Source organism: Lotus japonicus, chromosome 4 (genome assembly GCF_012489685.1).
Source record: "Lotus japonicus ecotype B-129 chromosome 4, LjGifu_v1.2".
Taxonomy (NCBI): domain Eukaryota; kingdom Viridiplantae; phylum Streptophyta; class Magnoliopsida; order Fabales; family Fabaceae; genus Lotus; species Lotus japonicus.
The window spans coordinates 43,133,387-43,150,721 of record NC_080044.1 but is presented as its reverse complement, the minus strand read 5'-3'; the positions used below and the strand labels follow the sequence as shown (position 1 = coordinate 43,150,721).

General features: G+C 41.7%; 1 protein-coding gene across 1 annotated transcript; it reads right to left on the bottom strand.

The window, feature by feature from the left end:
* Positions 1 to 405: 405 nt before the first annotated feature.
* On the bottom strand, positions 406 to 14,249 carry LOC130712775 (uncharacterized). Its single transcript, XM_057562592.1, has 4 exons — positions 14,109 to 14,249; positions 1,338 to 2,083; positions 653 to 1,130; positions 406 to 597 (listed from the first exon to the last, which is right to left on the bottom strand). Exons 1-4 carry the CDS (start codon positions 14,247 to 14,249, stop codon positions 406 to 408), a joined length of 1,557 nt encoding a protein of 518 aa, XP_057418575.1.
* Positions 14,250 to 17,335: the final 3,086 nt, after the last annotated feature.

Below are 17,335 nucleotides of genomic sequence, written 5' to 3'. Positions count from 1 at the left end.
AATGATGCAATCATACCAACACTATGCAGAGTTGGAACATAACACTTACCAGCAAAGCACACAAATAATCACCCAATCAAAAGTAGCTTGAAAAACCAGTAAACCAGAGACAATGCCAGAAACAACTTGCACATAAGCTAACCAACAAGTGCAACAAAAGAAAACCAGTAGTAGCAGCTTGAACTAACACAGTCATTGTCTTGAACAAACTTGTCTTCAAATTAACACAAATCAAATCAACACTAGCAGAAACAGAGAACATAGTCTTCACACCAGCAGAAACAAATTATTACAAACCATAGCCGAGTCTTCAACAACTAACTAACTACTCCCCCTTTTTAGCACAAATTTGGCAAAGGATGTCCAAATACAGCCAAAAGAAAAAATAGCAAAACACAGAAAAAATCATTCTTCAGAGCTGGAGTCCTCTTCAGTTTCCTCTATACTCTCTTCAGATCCTTCCTCTTCTTCAGTGCTTGCTTCATGAGTAGTAGTAGCAGCACCACTTGGCTCACCCCCTGGACTGTCTTCCTCTTGAAGCTTGAGGAGCAAAACATCAACCTTCAACTTCCTAGCAGTGCTGATCTTGATAGTCTCCTGCAAAGCCTTAGAAACATCTTGCAATAATGGCCCGAGTGCCATATTCACTTACAGATGCAGGGGCCGAAGTCCGGCTAGATGGCACAGCAATGTTTGGGACATGCGGCTCCATGAACAAACGATGATCCAGGGTAATTGGAACACCCTTGGGCATAGAAACCTCATCAGCCTTGATGATCTGAGGATGCTGCTGGAGGATGATCTCTGTAAGAAGATATGGAAATGACACTGGCAGCTTCATAGCACAAGTGTCAGCATGTTTCAATGTCTGCTCAAACACAAAGGAGCCAAAATCAAAATCAGTAGAAGTGCCAATTCTGTAGATCAACTTGGCAAGAGTAGCAGAAACTCCAAAAGTATGTTGGGTAGGAACCCAGTTCACAGCCCCAATCCTGTTAAGGATTGCATACTTCACACTCAGATTTCCAGTGGATAACAACTTCTTGATAGGCCACTTCTTGACTTGGCCAGCAGTAATCTCCTTGGCAATCACATCCAAGGACAATTCCTCATCAACAAATTCAACAGCACTTCTTCCAAGTGCTTTGTTGATCACAGCAGGTGAGAACTCAACACACTTAGCCCCCACATACACCTTTCTGAATTCAACACTTTCAGGAAGTCCCACTTCCACAGATAGATTCACCAGAAATTCCTTCACCAGTCTTTCATAACACCGTCCAACCTTGAGAATGGTCTTCATCAATCCAGCTTTCTCTATGAGTGTCACCACTTACTTGCACTCAAGCACATCAGAGTCAACTTCCCTCTCCTTAGCAATCCTACGTTGGCAAACAAACTTCCACTTCTGAACATTCCCTTCAGCATGGAAAGAAACATTATCAATACGCACATCAGGAACACACTGAGGAATACGTTTTCCTGCATACTTCTTCTTCTCAGAAGGCAAGATGTCCTCGACATCCTCCTCAACATCTGACTCAGACTCCTCAGCAGCAACAAGAACCTTCTTCTTCTTGGAACTCTTGGTGTTAACTTCCTTCTGCTTACCTTTTCCCTTCACATCGACTGGCTTAGACTTGGAAGTTGCTGGGGTTGTCTTGGACTTCTTCTTTGGAGCAGGAGATTCATCCACATCAGGAACCCTCCTTTTTCTCTTGATCCTGGCAGCAACACTATCAGGAAGAGAAGTAGTTAAAGGAACATCATCAGAATCATCATCAGAGATGTTCTGAACAGAGGCCGGAGCCTTGCTTGATTCCTTGGACTGAGATTCATCAATGGACACATACACTAGTTCTTCTTCTTTTGAAGGGGAAGTGGAACCATGAGATTGAGTAGGTAACCCTGAATCTTCATGAGCAGATGTTTCCTTTCCAGAAATTTCTTGATCATGAACATCTTCAGGATCAGAAGCCCTAGCATCGGGCACAACATCTTGATTGGGGCCAACAGGAGAGTTTTCAGCAGAAACCTCCTCTTCATTTGTGACATCCTCATAGACAGGAACATTTGAGGGAGCCTCATTGTAAGATCAAGTTTTGATCTAGTAGTACAACTCTATGTTTTGATGATTACAAGTTAACCTTTTGATATGAACAATTGTGGTACTCTAACGTGTTTTTCTGAGTGTGCTACTTACAGGCTCTGACCTCAACTCAATCTCACACAAATCAGAAGCACTGTGTATAAAGAGCAACCCAAGCAACGCTTTCGCATTCACCATGTTCAGTATGAACAGTGGAAAAGCTTCAGAAGTTCTGAAGTTATACAAACTCTGATGTGGACTCAGTCACTAGAAGCTCTGAAGATCCAGAAAGTCTGATAACCAAGAAACACTGAAGGCTCAGATATTCTGATGGTGTAGAAGACTCTGAAGATCCAGAAGCTGATTAGTGAAATTCTGTTGTCCAGAAGCAAGATACTCTGAAGACCATGTTCTTCCCTCTGAGTTCAGAATCAGAAGAAACAATGGTCAGAGGATCTGGGCTTTCCCTCTGACTCTGATCAACCGGCTTCACAAGTTCCAATATGAAGCATTCCCCTGATCAAAAGTCTCCTAGGTTTAAAGGTCAAGTCGCTATCCAAGTACAAAAGCAACTGTACCTTCCTGACGACCTACCTAACAGTCTCAGACACAGCAGAAGCTGGATTTTCCAGAACAGCCCTCCAACGGTAGCATTTCCCATGCAACGCTCAACCCTAATCCTTGGAGTATATAAAGAGGCTGAAGACTGAAAGAAACGGCCAGAAGCATTCACATACGCGCAAGACAAACTTAAATTCTTCTAAGCTTTCTTTCATCTGAAATTCATTGAGTTTACTATTAGCTTTTTAGAAGCAAATCTCTTGTAAACAATTCTTTGATAAACAGTTTGTTTAGTTCCTTTAGGAGATCAAGGTTGATCGGATCCTAGAGAAGACTAAGAGAGTGAATCTTAGTGTGAGCTAAGTCAGTGTAATTGTTAGTCACTTGTAGGTTTCAAGTGCAGTTGTAACTCTTACCTGATTAGTGGATTGCCTTCATTCTAAGAAGGAAGAAATCACCTTAACGGGTGGACTGGAGTAGCTTGAGTGATTTATCAAGTGAACCAGGATAAAATCCTTGTGTGCTTTTCTATCTCTTATCTTTAGCACTTAAGTTCTCGAAAGATTTGTCAAAATCTTAAAGGTGGAAGTTTTATACTGAAAACGTTATTCAAACCCACCCTTTCTACCGTTTTTCATACCTTCAATTGGTATCAGAGCGCAAGTTCTGATTACCACACCTAACAGTGTTCAGTGATCCGGGCCGGTGTGAAAAACAATGGCTGCCACCACCAGTGAAACTCAAAGAGATGGTTACAATGCAAAGCCTCCTATGTTCGACGGTCAAAGGTTCGAATATTGGAAAGACAGACTGGAAAGTTTCTTTCTGGGTTTCGATGCAGATCTCTGGGATATTATTGTGGATGGCTACGAGCGTCCAGTTGATGCAGATGGCAAGAAGATTCCAAGGTCAGAGATGACTGCAGATCAAAAGAAGCTGTACTCACAACATCACAAAGCAAGAGCAATTCTTCTAAGTGCTATTTCCTATGAAGAGTACCAGAAGATTACAGATCGTGAGTTTGCGAAAGGCATTTTCGAATCTCTGAAGATGTCTCATGAAGGAAACAAGAAAGTCAAAGAATCAAAGGCATTGTCTTTGATCCAAAAATATGAATCCTTCATCATGGAGCCAAATGAGTCCATTGAAGAAATGTTCTCCAGATTTCAGCTGCTTGTAGCTGGCATACGACCTCTCAACAAGAGCTACACAACAAAAGATCATGTCATAAGGGTCATCAGGTGTCTTCCTGAAAGTTGGATGCCCTTAGTGACTTCAATAGAGCTCACGAGAGACGTTGAGAATATGAGTTTAGAAGAACTCATCAGCATTTTGAAATGCCATGAGCTGAAGCGCTCAGAGATGCAAGATCTGAGGAAAAAGTCCATAGCCTTGAAGTCTAAATCTGAAAAGGCTAAGGTTGAGAAGTCAAAAGCTCTTCAAGCTGAAGAAGAGGAATCTGAAGAAGCATCAGAAGATTCTGATGAAGATGAGCTGACTCTGATCTCCAAGAGACTCAATCGCATCTGGAAGCACAGGCAGAGCAAATACAAAGGCTCTGGAAAGGCAAGAGGAAAGTCTGAATCCTCAGGTCAGAAGAAGTCCTCACTTAAGGAAGTCACATGCTTTGAGTGCAAAGAATCAGGGCACTACAAAAGTGACTGTCCAAAACTGAAGAAGGACAAGAAGCCAAAGAAGCACTTCAAGACAAAGAAGAGTCTGATGGTGACATTTGATGAATCAGAGTCAGAGGATGTTGACTCTGATGGTGAAGTCCAAGGACTCATGGCTATTGTCAAAGACAAGGAAGCAGAGTCAAAGGGAGCTGTTGACTCTTACTCAGAATCAGAAGGAAATCCTAACTCAGACGATGAAAATGAGGTATTCGCTTCTTTCTCTACCTCTGAACTGAAACATGCATTGTCTGATATTATGGATAAGTATAACTCCTTATTGTCTAAGCATAAGAAGCTGAAAAAGAACTTATCTGCTGTTTCCAAGACTCCTTCTGAACATGAGAAAATTATTTCTGATTTGAAAAATGATAATCATGCCTTGATCAATTCTAACTCTGTGCTTAAGAACCAGATTGCTAAGTTAGAAGAAATTGTTGCCTGTGATGCCTCTGATTGTAGAAATGAATCTAAGTATGAAAAGTCTTTTCAAAGATTCCTAGCTAAAAGCGTGGATAGAAGCTTAATGGCTTCAATGATCTATGGCGTAAGCAGAAATGGAATGCATGGCATTGGCTATTCGAAACCAATTAGAAATGAGCCCTCTGTGTCTAAAGCTAAATCCTTGTATGAATGCTTTGTTCCCTCTGGTACCATATTGCCTGATCCTGTACCTGCTAAAGTTGCTAAAAACCCTCTTAAAAAGGGATCTTTCTCTATGACTAAATATCATGCAAATATTCCTTTAAAATATCATGTTGAGACACCCAAGGTGATCAGAACCTCTGGGGTAACTAACAAGAGAGGACCCAGAAAGTGGGTACCTAAGGACAAGATTATCTATGTTGCAGATATCCTTGATAGCTCCACTGAAACACCAATCATGGTATCTGGACAGTGGATGCTCGCGTCACATGACGGGAGAAAGGCGTATGTTCCGAGAGCTGAAACTTAAGCCTGGAGGCGAAGTTGGCTTTGGAGGAAATGAAAAGGGTAAAATTGTTGGTACTGGTACTATTTGGGTAGATATTAGTCCATGCATTGATAATGTGTTATTGGTAGACGGCTTAACACATAACTTATTGTCTATAAGTCAATTAGCTGACAAGGGTTATGATGTTATATTCAATCAAAAGTCCTGCCGGGCTGTAAGTCAAATCGATGGCTCTGTTCTGTTTAACAGCAAGAGGAAGAACAACATTTATAAGATCATATTATCTGAGTTGGAGGCTCAGAATGTGAAGTGCCTTCTGTCTGTTAATGAAGAGCAGTGGGTATGGCATAGACGGTTAGGGCATGCCAGTATGAGAAAGATTTCTCAGCTGAGCAAGCTAAACCTTGTCAGGGGCTTACCCAATCTGAAGTTCGCTTCAGACGCTCTTTGTGAAGCATGTCAGAAAGGCAAATTCACAAAAGTCCCTTTCAAGGCAAAGAATGTTGTCTCAACCTCAAGGCCGTTGGAACTTCTGCATATCGACCTTTTTGGACCAGTGAAAACTGAGTCTATAGGTGGCAAGAGATATGGGATGGTTATCGTTGATGACTATAGCCGCTGGACATGGGTAAAGTTTCTAACCCGCAAGGATGAGTCTCATGCTGTGTTCTCTACCTTCATTGCTCAAGTGCAAAACGAGAAGGCTTGTAGGATTGTGCATGTCAGAAGTGACTATGGAATTGCACATGATTTCTCTTGTCCCAGAACTCCTCAACAAAATGGTGTTGTTGAGAGGAAGAACAGAACTCTTCAGGAGATGGCTAGAACCATGCTCCAAGAAACTGGCATGGCTAAGCACTTTTGGGCAGAGGCAGTAAATACAGCATGTTACATTCAGAACAGAATCTCTGTGAGACCAATTCTGAATAAGACTCCTTATGAATTGTGGAAGAACATAAAACCCAACATTTCTTATTTTCATCCTTTTGGCTGTGTTTGTTATGTTCTCAATACTAAGGATAGATTGCATAAATTTGATGCTAAGTCTTCTAAGTGTCTATTACTCGGTTATTCTGAGAGATCTAAAGGTTTTAGATTTTATAATACTGATGCTAAAACTATTGAAGAATCTATTCATGTTAGATTTGACGATAAGCTTGACTCTGACCAGTCAAAGCTAGTTGAAAAGTTTGCAGATTTAAGCATTAATGTTTCTGACAAAGGCAAAGCTCCAGAGGAAGATGAGCCAGAGGAAGATGAACCAGAGGAAGAAGCTGGTCCCTCTAACTCACAAACTCTGAAGAAGAGCAGAATCACTGCAGCTCACCCTAAGGAATTGATTCTGGGCAACAAAGACGAACCAGTCAGAACCAGATCTGCCTTCAGACCCTCTGAAGAGACCTTGCTCAGTCTGAAAGGATTGGTGTCCTTAATTGAACCCAAGTCCATAGATGAAGCTCTTCAGGACAAGGATTGGATTCTGGCCATGGAAGAAGAATTGAATCAATTCTCCAAGAACGATGTTTGGAGCTTAGTGAAGAAGCCTGAGAGTGTCCATGTTATTGGAACGAAATGGGTATTCAGAAACAAGCTGAATGAGAAAGGAGATGTAGTCAGAAACAAGGCAAGGCTAGTTGCTCAAGGCTACAGCCAGCAGGAAGGAATAGACTACACTGAAACATTTGCTCCAGTAGCAAGACTGGAGGCAATCAGACTGTTGATCTCTTTCTCAGTAAATCACAACATAGTTCTACATCAGATGGACGTGAAGAGTGCCTTCCTAAATGGTTATATCTCAGAGGAAGTCTATGTTCATCAACCCCCAGGTTTTGAAGATGAGAAGAAACCAGACCATGTGTTCAAATTGAAGAAATCACTCTACGGTCTGAAGCAAGCTCCCAGAGCATGGTATGAGAGACTTAGCTCATTCCTTCTGGAGAATGAGTTTGTAAGGGGTAAAGTAGATACAACTCTTTTTTGCAAGACTTATAAAGATGATATCTTAATTGTGCAAATTTATGTTGATGATATTATATTTGGTTCTGCTAATCAATCTCTATGCAAAGAATTTTCTGAGATGATGCAGGCTGAATTTGAGATGAGTATGATGGGAGAATTAAAGTACTTTCTGGGAATACAAGTTGATCAAACACCAGAAGGAACATATATCCATCAGAGCAAGTACACTAAAGAACTTCTGAAGAAGTTCAATATGCTGGAATCTACAGTGGCCAAGACTCCAATGCATCCTACATGCATTCTAGAGAAAGAAGATAAAAGTGGTAAAGTATGTCAGAAGCTCTATCGTGGCATGATAGGTTCACTTCTATACTTAACTGCATCTAGGCCAGACATACTATTTAGTGTTCATTTATGTGCTCGTTTCCAATCAGATCCAAGGGAAACCCACTTAACTGCTGTTAAGAGGATCCTAAGGTATCTGAAAGGCACCACTAACCTTGGCTTGATGTATAAGAAAACATCAGAGTATAAGCTTTCAGGTTACTGTGATGCTGATTATGCTGGAGATAGAACAGAGAGAAAAAGTACTTCTGGAAATTGTCAATTTCTGGGAAGCAATCTAGTCTCATGGGCAAGCAAGAGGCAATCAACCATTGCACTATCAACTGCAGAGGCAGAATATATCTCAGCAGCAATATGCAGCACTCAGATGCTCTGGATGAAACATCAGCTGGAGGATTATCAGATCCTTGAGAGCAATATCCCAATCTATTGTGATAACACTGCTGCAATCTCATTGAGTAAGAATCCTATCTTGCATTCAAGGGCAAAGCACATTGAGGTAAAGTATCACTTTATTAGAGATTATGTACAGAAGGGCGTACTTCTTCTGAAGTTTGTTGATACTGACCATCAATGGGCAGATATCTTTACAAAGCCCTTAGCAGAGGATAGATTTAATTTTATTCTGAAAAATCTGAACATGGACTTTTGTCCAGAGTGATGATGGATCAGAATCTCTGACTATGATACTTCTTGATCAGAAGATGTCTAGTCCAGAAGGTAACTCAATCAGAGTGTGTGTACCCACTGGTACTGACTCTGAAGCTGAGACAGCAACACGTGTGTCAGTATTTCTGATGCATAGTTCCTTGTGCCCGTGTGACAGTCTGTTATGATTGCGTGTAGATGTGCTTCTCTCCTCTGTGTGATTTGTGTATTTACTGTTACTATCTATCTTTAATTTTCAACCGTTGATCTTAAAGTGCTTTTTGAATCAACAACGGTTATTTGTTAAAACCCACTATACACACACGATCTCTTTCACTTCCGGTTTTTACTCTCTCTCTCTGCTTTTCAAAACCGCTTATCCTCGATTTCTCTCTCGATCTCTCTTCATCTTTCAACCTTCATCTTCTACCTTAAACCTTCAACCGCTTCAAAAATGGTGAGTCAAACCAGAAGAACTACTGCAGATGCAACCCAGTTCCCTCACATGGTAGTTGGTCTAGCAACGGGTCAAAGGGGCCCTGAGAATCCGACACCAGATCAAGGTCAAGCTCAAGAGCAGATTCTTCCAATTGCAGAACGGGGCTGTGCCGTTCACTGCGTATTTGCTCCTGAGGAACTTCAAGTCCTGGCAGAATGGAGATTCGACCTCGACAACCTGGCTGCAAATGGGTATGATCTTCGTCCTGAAGTCCAAGTTCAAGGTTGGGGAAATTACTTCAACAGACTTCGAGGACCGGTGTATGATAAACTGATCAAGGAATTCTGGAAGCACGCCGACTGCGATGATACTCAGGTGGTATCTCACATTCTTGGAAGAAAGATCATCATCACAGAGAAGTCATTCGTGAACTTGCTAGGTGCAGATACTGCTTTTGGGTATCGTTTCCAACTCACGGAATCGAAGCTGAAACCCAGCACCAAGGATACAATCAACCAGGCCCTGTACACCACTTACAAACCGGGCAAGACGAATTACAAGGTGATGGACCTTCATCCCAAGCTCAGGATCTGGCACAAGATCCTGCTCCACTGCATAAACCAGAGACCAAAGGGCAGTTCTCCAGACTACATCAACTTCAACCAGAAGGTGATGTTGTTCTTCATCCAAGACCAGAAGAAGATCTGCCTTCCCTACTTCCTGTTCTCCTACTTGAAGGAATGTATCCGGAAGTCTCGTACCACTGCCTCCATCAAGTCAGCGATCAAGTATATTCCCTTCGGGAGACTCTTGTCTGATCTCTTCATTGAGAGTGGCCTCGTTCAAGATCTGATAAATGCTGGATGCACAGAGGATCTGACCACCATTGTCAGTGATGTCTTCACGGCAAACTCTCTAAAGAAGATGGGCCTAATCAAGAAGAAGATTGCTCCTGCCCATGAAGACACATCTTCTGAGATCAGAAGTAGAAGGATGCCTCTGAATGACTACCCTCTGTGGACTCAGGCAGACAATCCTGACGCCATTAGGTGCTATGTTGAAGACCTAAGGGCTCAAGGATTCGAAATTGATCTCGACGACTTCTTCAGCAGACTGCCGCCAGCTCCAGAGTTTCCTTCTCCTCCCAAGAAGAAAGTTCAGAGGAAGATGGTCCTAGAAGAATCTTCTGAGGAATCAGATGTCCCTCTGATCAAAAAGAAGAAGGCTGGTCAATCCAAGAGGAAGCAAGATGAAACCAGCAAGCCTGATGATGGTGATGATGGTGATAATGAGGATGGTCCTCCTAAGAAGAAGAAGAAGCAGGTCAGAATTGTGGTGAAGCCTACTCGGGTGGAACCAGCTGCTGAAGTGGTCAGAAGGACTGAACCTCCTGCCAGAGTGACAAGATCATCAGCACTTTCAAGTAAGTCTGCAATTGCTTCTGATGATGATTTGAATTTATTTGATGCACTCCCCATATCTACCATGCTCAAACACTCTTCAAATCCCCTCACTCCTATTCATGAATCCCAACCAGCTGCACAAACCACCTCTCCACCACATTCCCCAAGGTCTTCGTTCTTTCAACCTTCCCCTACTGAAGCACCTCTCTGGAATTTGCTCCAGAACCAACCCTCTAGGTCAGAAGAACCAACCTCTCCCATCACCATTCCATACAACCCATTAACTTCTGAACCCATCATTCATGAACAACCCGAGCCTACCCAAACAGAACCTGGACCCAGAACCTCTGATCACTCTGTCCCAAGAGCATCAGAACGTCTGGCTCCCAGAACTACTGATACAGACTCTTCCACAGCCTATACACCTGTATCCTTCCCAACCAATGTTGCTGACTCTTCTCCCTCCAATAACTCTGAATCCATTAGAAAATTCATGGAGGTCAGAAAAGAAAAGGTGTCTACCTTAGAAGAATATTATCTCACTTGTCCAAGCCCTAGGAGATATCCTGGCCCTAGACCTGAACGTCTAGTTGACCCAGATGAACCTATCTTGGCCAATCCTTTACATGAGGCAGACCCTTTGGCTCAACAAGCTCACCCTGCCCCTGACCAACAAGAGCCTATTCAACCAGAACCTGAACCAGAACAATCTGTGTCTAACCAATCCTCGGTTAGATCACCTCATCCTCTGGTTGAAACTTCAGAACCTCACCTTGGAACCTCTGAACCCAATGCTCAAATGTTTAACATTGGCTCTCCACAAGGTGCCTCTGAAGCCCACAGCAGCAATCACCCAGCCTCTCCTGAAACCAACCTCTCCATAATTCCTTATACTCACCTCCGACCCACATCTCTCTCTGAGTGCATCAATATTTTCTATCATGAAGCCTCCTTGAGGCTACGCAATGTGCACGGTCAGACTGACCTCAGTGAGAATGCTGAACGTGTGGCTGATGAGTGGAACAATCTGGGCACTTGGCTAGTGGCTCAAGTTCCAATTATGATGCAGCTCCTGCATGCAGAAGGAAGTCAGAGGATTGAGGCTGCAAAGCAAAGGTTTGCTCGGAGGGTGGCTCTTCATGAACAAGAACAGAGAAATAAGCTTCTTGAAGCTATTGAAGAAGCCAAGAGAAAGAAAGCTCAAGCAGAAGAAGCTGCACGTCAAGCAGCAGCTCAAGCTGAACAAGCCAGACTAGAGACAGAACGACTTGAAGCTGAGGCTGAAGCCCTTAGATGCCAAGCACTTGCACCAGTAGTGTTTACTCTTGCTGCTTCTGCATCCATTCCAGATCCTCAAGCTGCTCAGAATGTTCCTTCCGGTTCTACTCAGTCCAGCTCATCCAGACTCGACATCATGGAACAGCGTCTTGACATTCATGAATCCATGCTAATTGAAATGAAGCACATGATGATGGAACTTCTGCGTCGAACTGATAAACCTTAGTTTTAGGATCTCTTCGTTTTTTTTTTTCTTTTCCTTAACGATTGTTTTATTCTTGTTAACTTCTGTTTCTTTTTATTATTCTACTTTGTTCGTTTGTGATTATCTATGCATATCTATATATATTTGTGTCACATATGTTTGCAAAATTCTTTTTATTCATAATATCTTTATGTTTACATCATACATTCTTTCCCTAAAGTCTAGAATGGAGGATCTCTCCTCATTCTTCTGCACTCCTGGCGCTGCTCTGACCTATCCTTCTCCAGACGCTCCAGTGCATGCTGGATGTTGCTGAGCCTGTTCTTTAGCTCATCCCTCTCCAGAATCTCTTATGCAGTCTTGAGCTTCTCTTCCAAACTCTCTTTTTCTTCCAGCAGCTTGAGTTCAAGCCGGCTGAGTTCTTGCACCTCCTCAACAAAGGCAAGAAATTCCCTCAGGTCACTCTCCAACTCTGGACGCAGGTCCTCCTCCAGCAGTGTCCGTGTTAGCTCCGAGATGGTCATTGTACCCTCTGGATGCCTGATGTTTAGGAACAAGTCCTCCTCGAAGGCCTTCTTCCTCAGCTCTTCTAGTGCTACGATGTATGATGCCATTTTTTCCTTACTGAAAATTGTTCGAGGTGTGAAGCTTACCTCTCTCTCCAACGCTTTATATAGGCTTCACTTTCTCTCTGAAAGTTAATGCTCCTACAGTTTCTCGAGGTTAAGTTCTTGGTACTTCAAGCTTGCATCGTTTTCATTTTCTTTAAACTTAGACCTTCTCTAAGGGGGAGTACCTTGTACTTCAAGCTAAGTTTTTCACACCCCAAGCTTTTTGCTTATGACAAAAAGGGGGAGTAAACCCAGTTTTTGATGTGTAAGATGTGTTAGTGTGATTTATTTTTTTCTTTTGGAGAATTTAAGAGTTCCACCTTCATGACCATAGATGTGTCACTGGGCAAATACAAGGAATACATTTCACTTCTTCTGAAGTGATTCTAGTTGACTCTGATACCCAAGACTCTGATACCTTGTCCGTGACTCTGATTACTTATGCGCTCTGATTACTCGATTTTCATCTATGTCATAAGTTTTTCACTCTGAACTCTTATATCATTTAGCTCAGAATCTAGACTTTACTAACGTTTTCATCAAGTATTAGATTCAGGGGGAGCTAAGCTCAGAATCAAGCAGTGACTTGAATTCAGAATGAGCAAGATAAACTACTCACATCAGGATAAGTCTTATTCTATATCTCTAAACTCTGAGTGAATTCAGTTTAATGTTTAAGAATTGTTCATCAAAAATCTTAGTTTTGTCAACATCAAAAAGGGGGAGGATTGTAAGATCAAGTTTTGATCTAGTAGTACAACTCTATGTTTTGATGATTACAAGTTAACCTTTTGATATGAACAATTGTGGTACTCTAACGTGTTTTTCTGAGTGTGCTACTTACAGGCTCTGACCTCAACTCAATCTCACACAAATCAGAAGCACTGTGTATAAAGAGCAACCCAAGCAACGCTTTCGCATTCACCATGTTCAGTATGAACAGTGGAAAAGCTTCAGAAGTTCTGAAGTTATACAAACTCTGATGTGGACTCAGTCACTAGAAGCTCTGAAGATCCAGAAAGTCTGATAACCAAGAAACACTGAAGGCTCAGATATTCTGATGGTGTAGAAGACTCTGAAGATCCAGAAGCTGATTAGTGAAATTCTGTTGTCCAGAAGCAAGATACTCTGAAGACCATGTTCTTCCCTCTGAGTTCAGAATCAGAAGAAACAATGGTCAGAGGATCTGGGCTTTCCCTCTGACTCTGATCAACCGGCTTCACAAGTTCCAATATGAAGCATTCCCCTGATCAGAAGTCTCCTAGGTTTAAAGGTCAAGTCGCTATCCAAGTACAAAAGCAACTGTACCTTCCTGACGACCTACCTAATAGTCTCAGACACAGCAGAAGCTGGATTTTCCAGAACTGCCCTCCAACGGTAGCATTTCCCATGCAACGCTCAACCCTAATCCTTGGAGTATATAAAGAGGCTGAAGACTGAAAGAAACGGCCAGAAGCATTCACATACGCGCAAGACAAACTTAAATTCTTCTAAGCTTTCTTTCATCTGAAATTCATTGAGTTTACTATTAGCTTTTTAGAAGCAAATCTCTTGTAAACAATTCTTTGATAAACAGTTTGTTTAGTTCCTTTAGGAGATCAAGGTTGATCGGATCCTAGAGAAGACTAAGAGAGTGAATCTTAGTGTGAGCTAAGTCAGTGTAATTGTTAGTCACTTGTAGGTTTCAAGTGCAGTTGTAACTCTTACCTGATTAGTGGATTGCCTTCATTCTAAGAAGGAAGAAATCACCTTAACGGGTGGACTGGAGTAGCTTGAGTGATTTATCAAGTGAACCAGGATAAAATCCTTGTGTGCTTTTCTATCTCTTATCTTTAGCACTTAAGTTCTCGAAAGATTTGTCAAAATCTTTAAGGTGGAAGTTTTATACTGAAAACGTTATTCAAACCCCCCCTTTCTACCGTTTTTCATACCTTCACTCATCGCGTGCCTTGGACTGGTACACCTTCCTTGCAGGAGTTCTGGCCTTCTTCTTCACATAATCTTTCTTCGAAGAACCACTCTTGAGACCCATGCATTTCCCACCAAGTGGAGTTATTTCAACCTTCGCCTTGACTGAATCCTTCTTTCCTGATGCTTGAGACATGATGAGATGAGAGAAAAAACAAATTGAACACAGAGAACGTAAGAACAGTTGGGGCTGAATGAGAATGAGAATTGTAAACACAATAATCACAAGCGGTTGAGATGAGACAATTTGCCTGTTGGAGGTGGTTATATAGCAGTTGGGCAATGAAGCAAACCTCTCTCTGCTGATGTCACAACGACAGTTGATGATGATTAAAGTAAAACTAGTCGTTAATGTAACACCCTCTAAACCCCGCGTAAATATTATAGCATAAATCAGAGTAAAATGCATAACACAGATGGTGTCACACTTATTCTCCAGAAACATAAATCAAAACACCTGTCATGCTCATAATAAATATATAAATAAATTTTCAACTTTGATGTCTCAACATCATATGCATAGCACAACAGATTTATTTTCAACTCCAAAATTAAACATAATCCAAGAATAAATAAAGAGAGTTCATAAAATATTTCCTAACATTCAGGTACAATACTAAACGTTTCTCCGGTGTTACATAACAGAGCATGACTCCCTTCACTAAAAGCATATCTAAAGACTAGCTCCTCTGACTACTCGCGAGAAGCTCCACTATACTCGGTACCTGAGCGATATCGCATAGAACATCATTCCAACAGAAGGGTGAGAACTCATATCATATGGATAAACATAATAATAAATAATGTAAAAGCTTATCTATGTTCCACATAAATTCTTCACACTTCACTAACAAATAATAAATTATGTAATTTAATATAATCAATCAATCTCTGTTATGACAATACTCCATAATTCATAGCATCAAGTAAGCAAATATTATAGTCTCCAATTACCACAACATCAAATCTCAAAAAATATCACAATTATCATTAATTAGCATCAACAACTCCCTAACACATATGACTCAAGTGAGACCCGTGCAAATTCCTTTGGTATCAAAGTTGTTATCCTTAGTGGTATCACCGCGTGCACTCCAGACAGATAACCACCAATAAAGCCCTCGCTCTAGGCTTTAAAACCACTCCAGTTTTGGGACAAGTCACTAGCCTCCACTAGAACTAGAAAACATTGCCTCTTGACAACTATGCAGTGTATTGTGCAAAACTCAACTAACATATGCATATTCAGACCATCTCCAAGTCTTAATTATTTTAGCATATTCATCTCCAATTTCACAAAACACACACTTACATGTTATCTGTAACACCCCGATTTCGGTGGCGTCACTTTAGTAACTCAAAATAAAATAAAGCGGAAAAAGCAGGTATATTTTTTTTTTGTTTTGTTTAAATAAAAAGACTTTTCGAAATAAAGACTCAACCCAATCGCGATTAACAGCGATTAATATACAATACAAGCACAGCCCTCGCTGCAACTAAACATCGTCACGAGTGACCTCCAGTGACGGAAAGGTAGTGCCCGTGGGCAAATATGTACAAACTAAAACAAAGGTTAAGTATTCTGAGTACAGTCCTCCAACGAAAGTAAGTCGGCCCAAAACGGCCTCAAAAGACTTCCTACGTCCGACAAACTCCCTGTGATCCTCATGGAAGGGAATCACATGAAAAGCTAATAGTCGGGGACCTGCCCTGCCCCAAAATAAGGAATGACAATCAGAGCTATGACTCTAACAACCATCTCAAAGACTCTAACCACCCATAACCCACACTACTTTCATCGACCCTTCCTCGATCAGGCCTGAAGTCCGGGTCCTCGTCGAAAGCTTCAGTAATAGTCATTACGCTCCGGGTCTTTCCCGCACAACGAATCATCATGAACCGGCTGACGGACGCCTGGCAGCAGGCCGACCGCCCAAACACAAACATACACACAAAGCCAAGGCGCTAGGGTCAACTCACGGAATAAAATAGATAATACAAACAACATGTGATAAAGGGGGTATATATATATGTTGTATATATACTTATAAGTCATGTATTGCCTACCCTAAGGTTGATACATAGCATGTTTATCAACATAAAATCATCAAGATATATATAACGATGTTTATCAACAACAAATCACAATAACATTCACAAGTATGGTTAGGTGCATGGCGTGCCAGTGCAATGTCATGCTCAAAAGATGATCCGGATAAAATGTCACCATCTCGATGGATGGGACAAGCCAAGCACCTCGCTTCGCTAAAGCATCTCGCTTTTATGAAGCAGCACGCTCCTGGGAAGCAGCACGCTCTTGTGAAGCAGCTAGCTCCATTTGGGGCATCAAGCTCCGTTGAAGTCCGATCTGAGATCGTCCTTCGGAAAGCAGCACACTTTCCAAGAAATGTATGCATGAATGCAATATGGTTAGCCAAACAATGAATCGTCCTCACCAAGGCACGCGTGTCTAGCTAGAGTACATTGTCTCTACAATACTCTAAGGTAAACAAAGAAGTTCTAATCGCATTTGGTAACTTTACTAGTCACTTGGGCTCACCGTCACGATGGCCAAACAAACTGCTCAACGAGCAAAAGAATGCATCTGGCATTCAGTGACTTTTCAAGTTACTTTGACTCACCAGCTCGATGGTCGAATAGACTGTTCAACGAACAAGGAGAATGCTGCTCGCACTCAGTGACTTTTCAATTTACTCAGGCTCATCAGCTCGATGGCCGAAAGGCTGCTCAATGAGCAAAGATGGTGCACTCGCACTTGGGGACTTTCCAATCATCCCAGGCTCATCCTTTGGATGGCTAGATAAACCACTAAAGGAACAAAAGGTGCTATCGCACTCAAAGTTTTCCTCACACTTAGATTGTTGACCCTTCCCGTTTTCCAAACCATTTTCACATCCTAAGTCTTTTCCAAGAGGTTATCATCATTATTTAAAATGTGTTCTATCTTTGATTAGTGTATTATGAATTTCATTTACAAATCAAGTTCTGATTTCGTTTGTTTCAAAACTCTATAAGTAATAGATCCCAATAAACCCAAGTAATTCCCCGGGAAGGTCTCGATTCCTAAAACAATAAAGGCTCGAACCTTGGTTCGACCTATCAAACATTCCCAAAACAAACCCGTCATTGCCATGACGAAGATAAGTGTAATCCACACTCCGAAAGTCGCATTAAATGCACGAATATAGCCAGCACAATTTA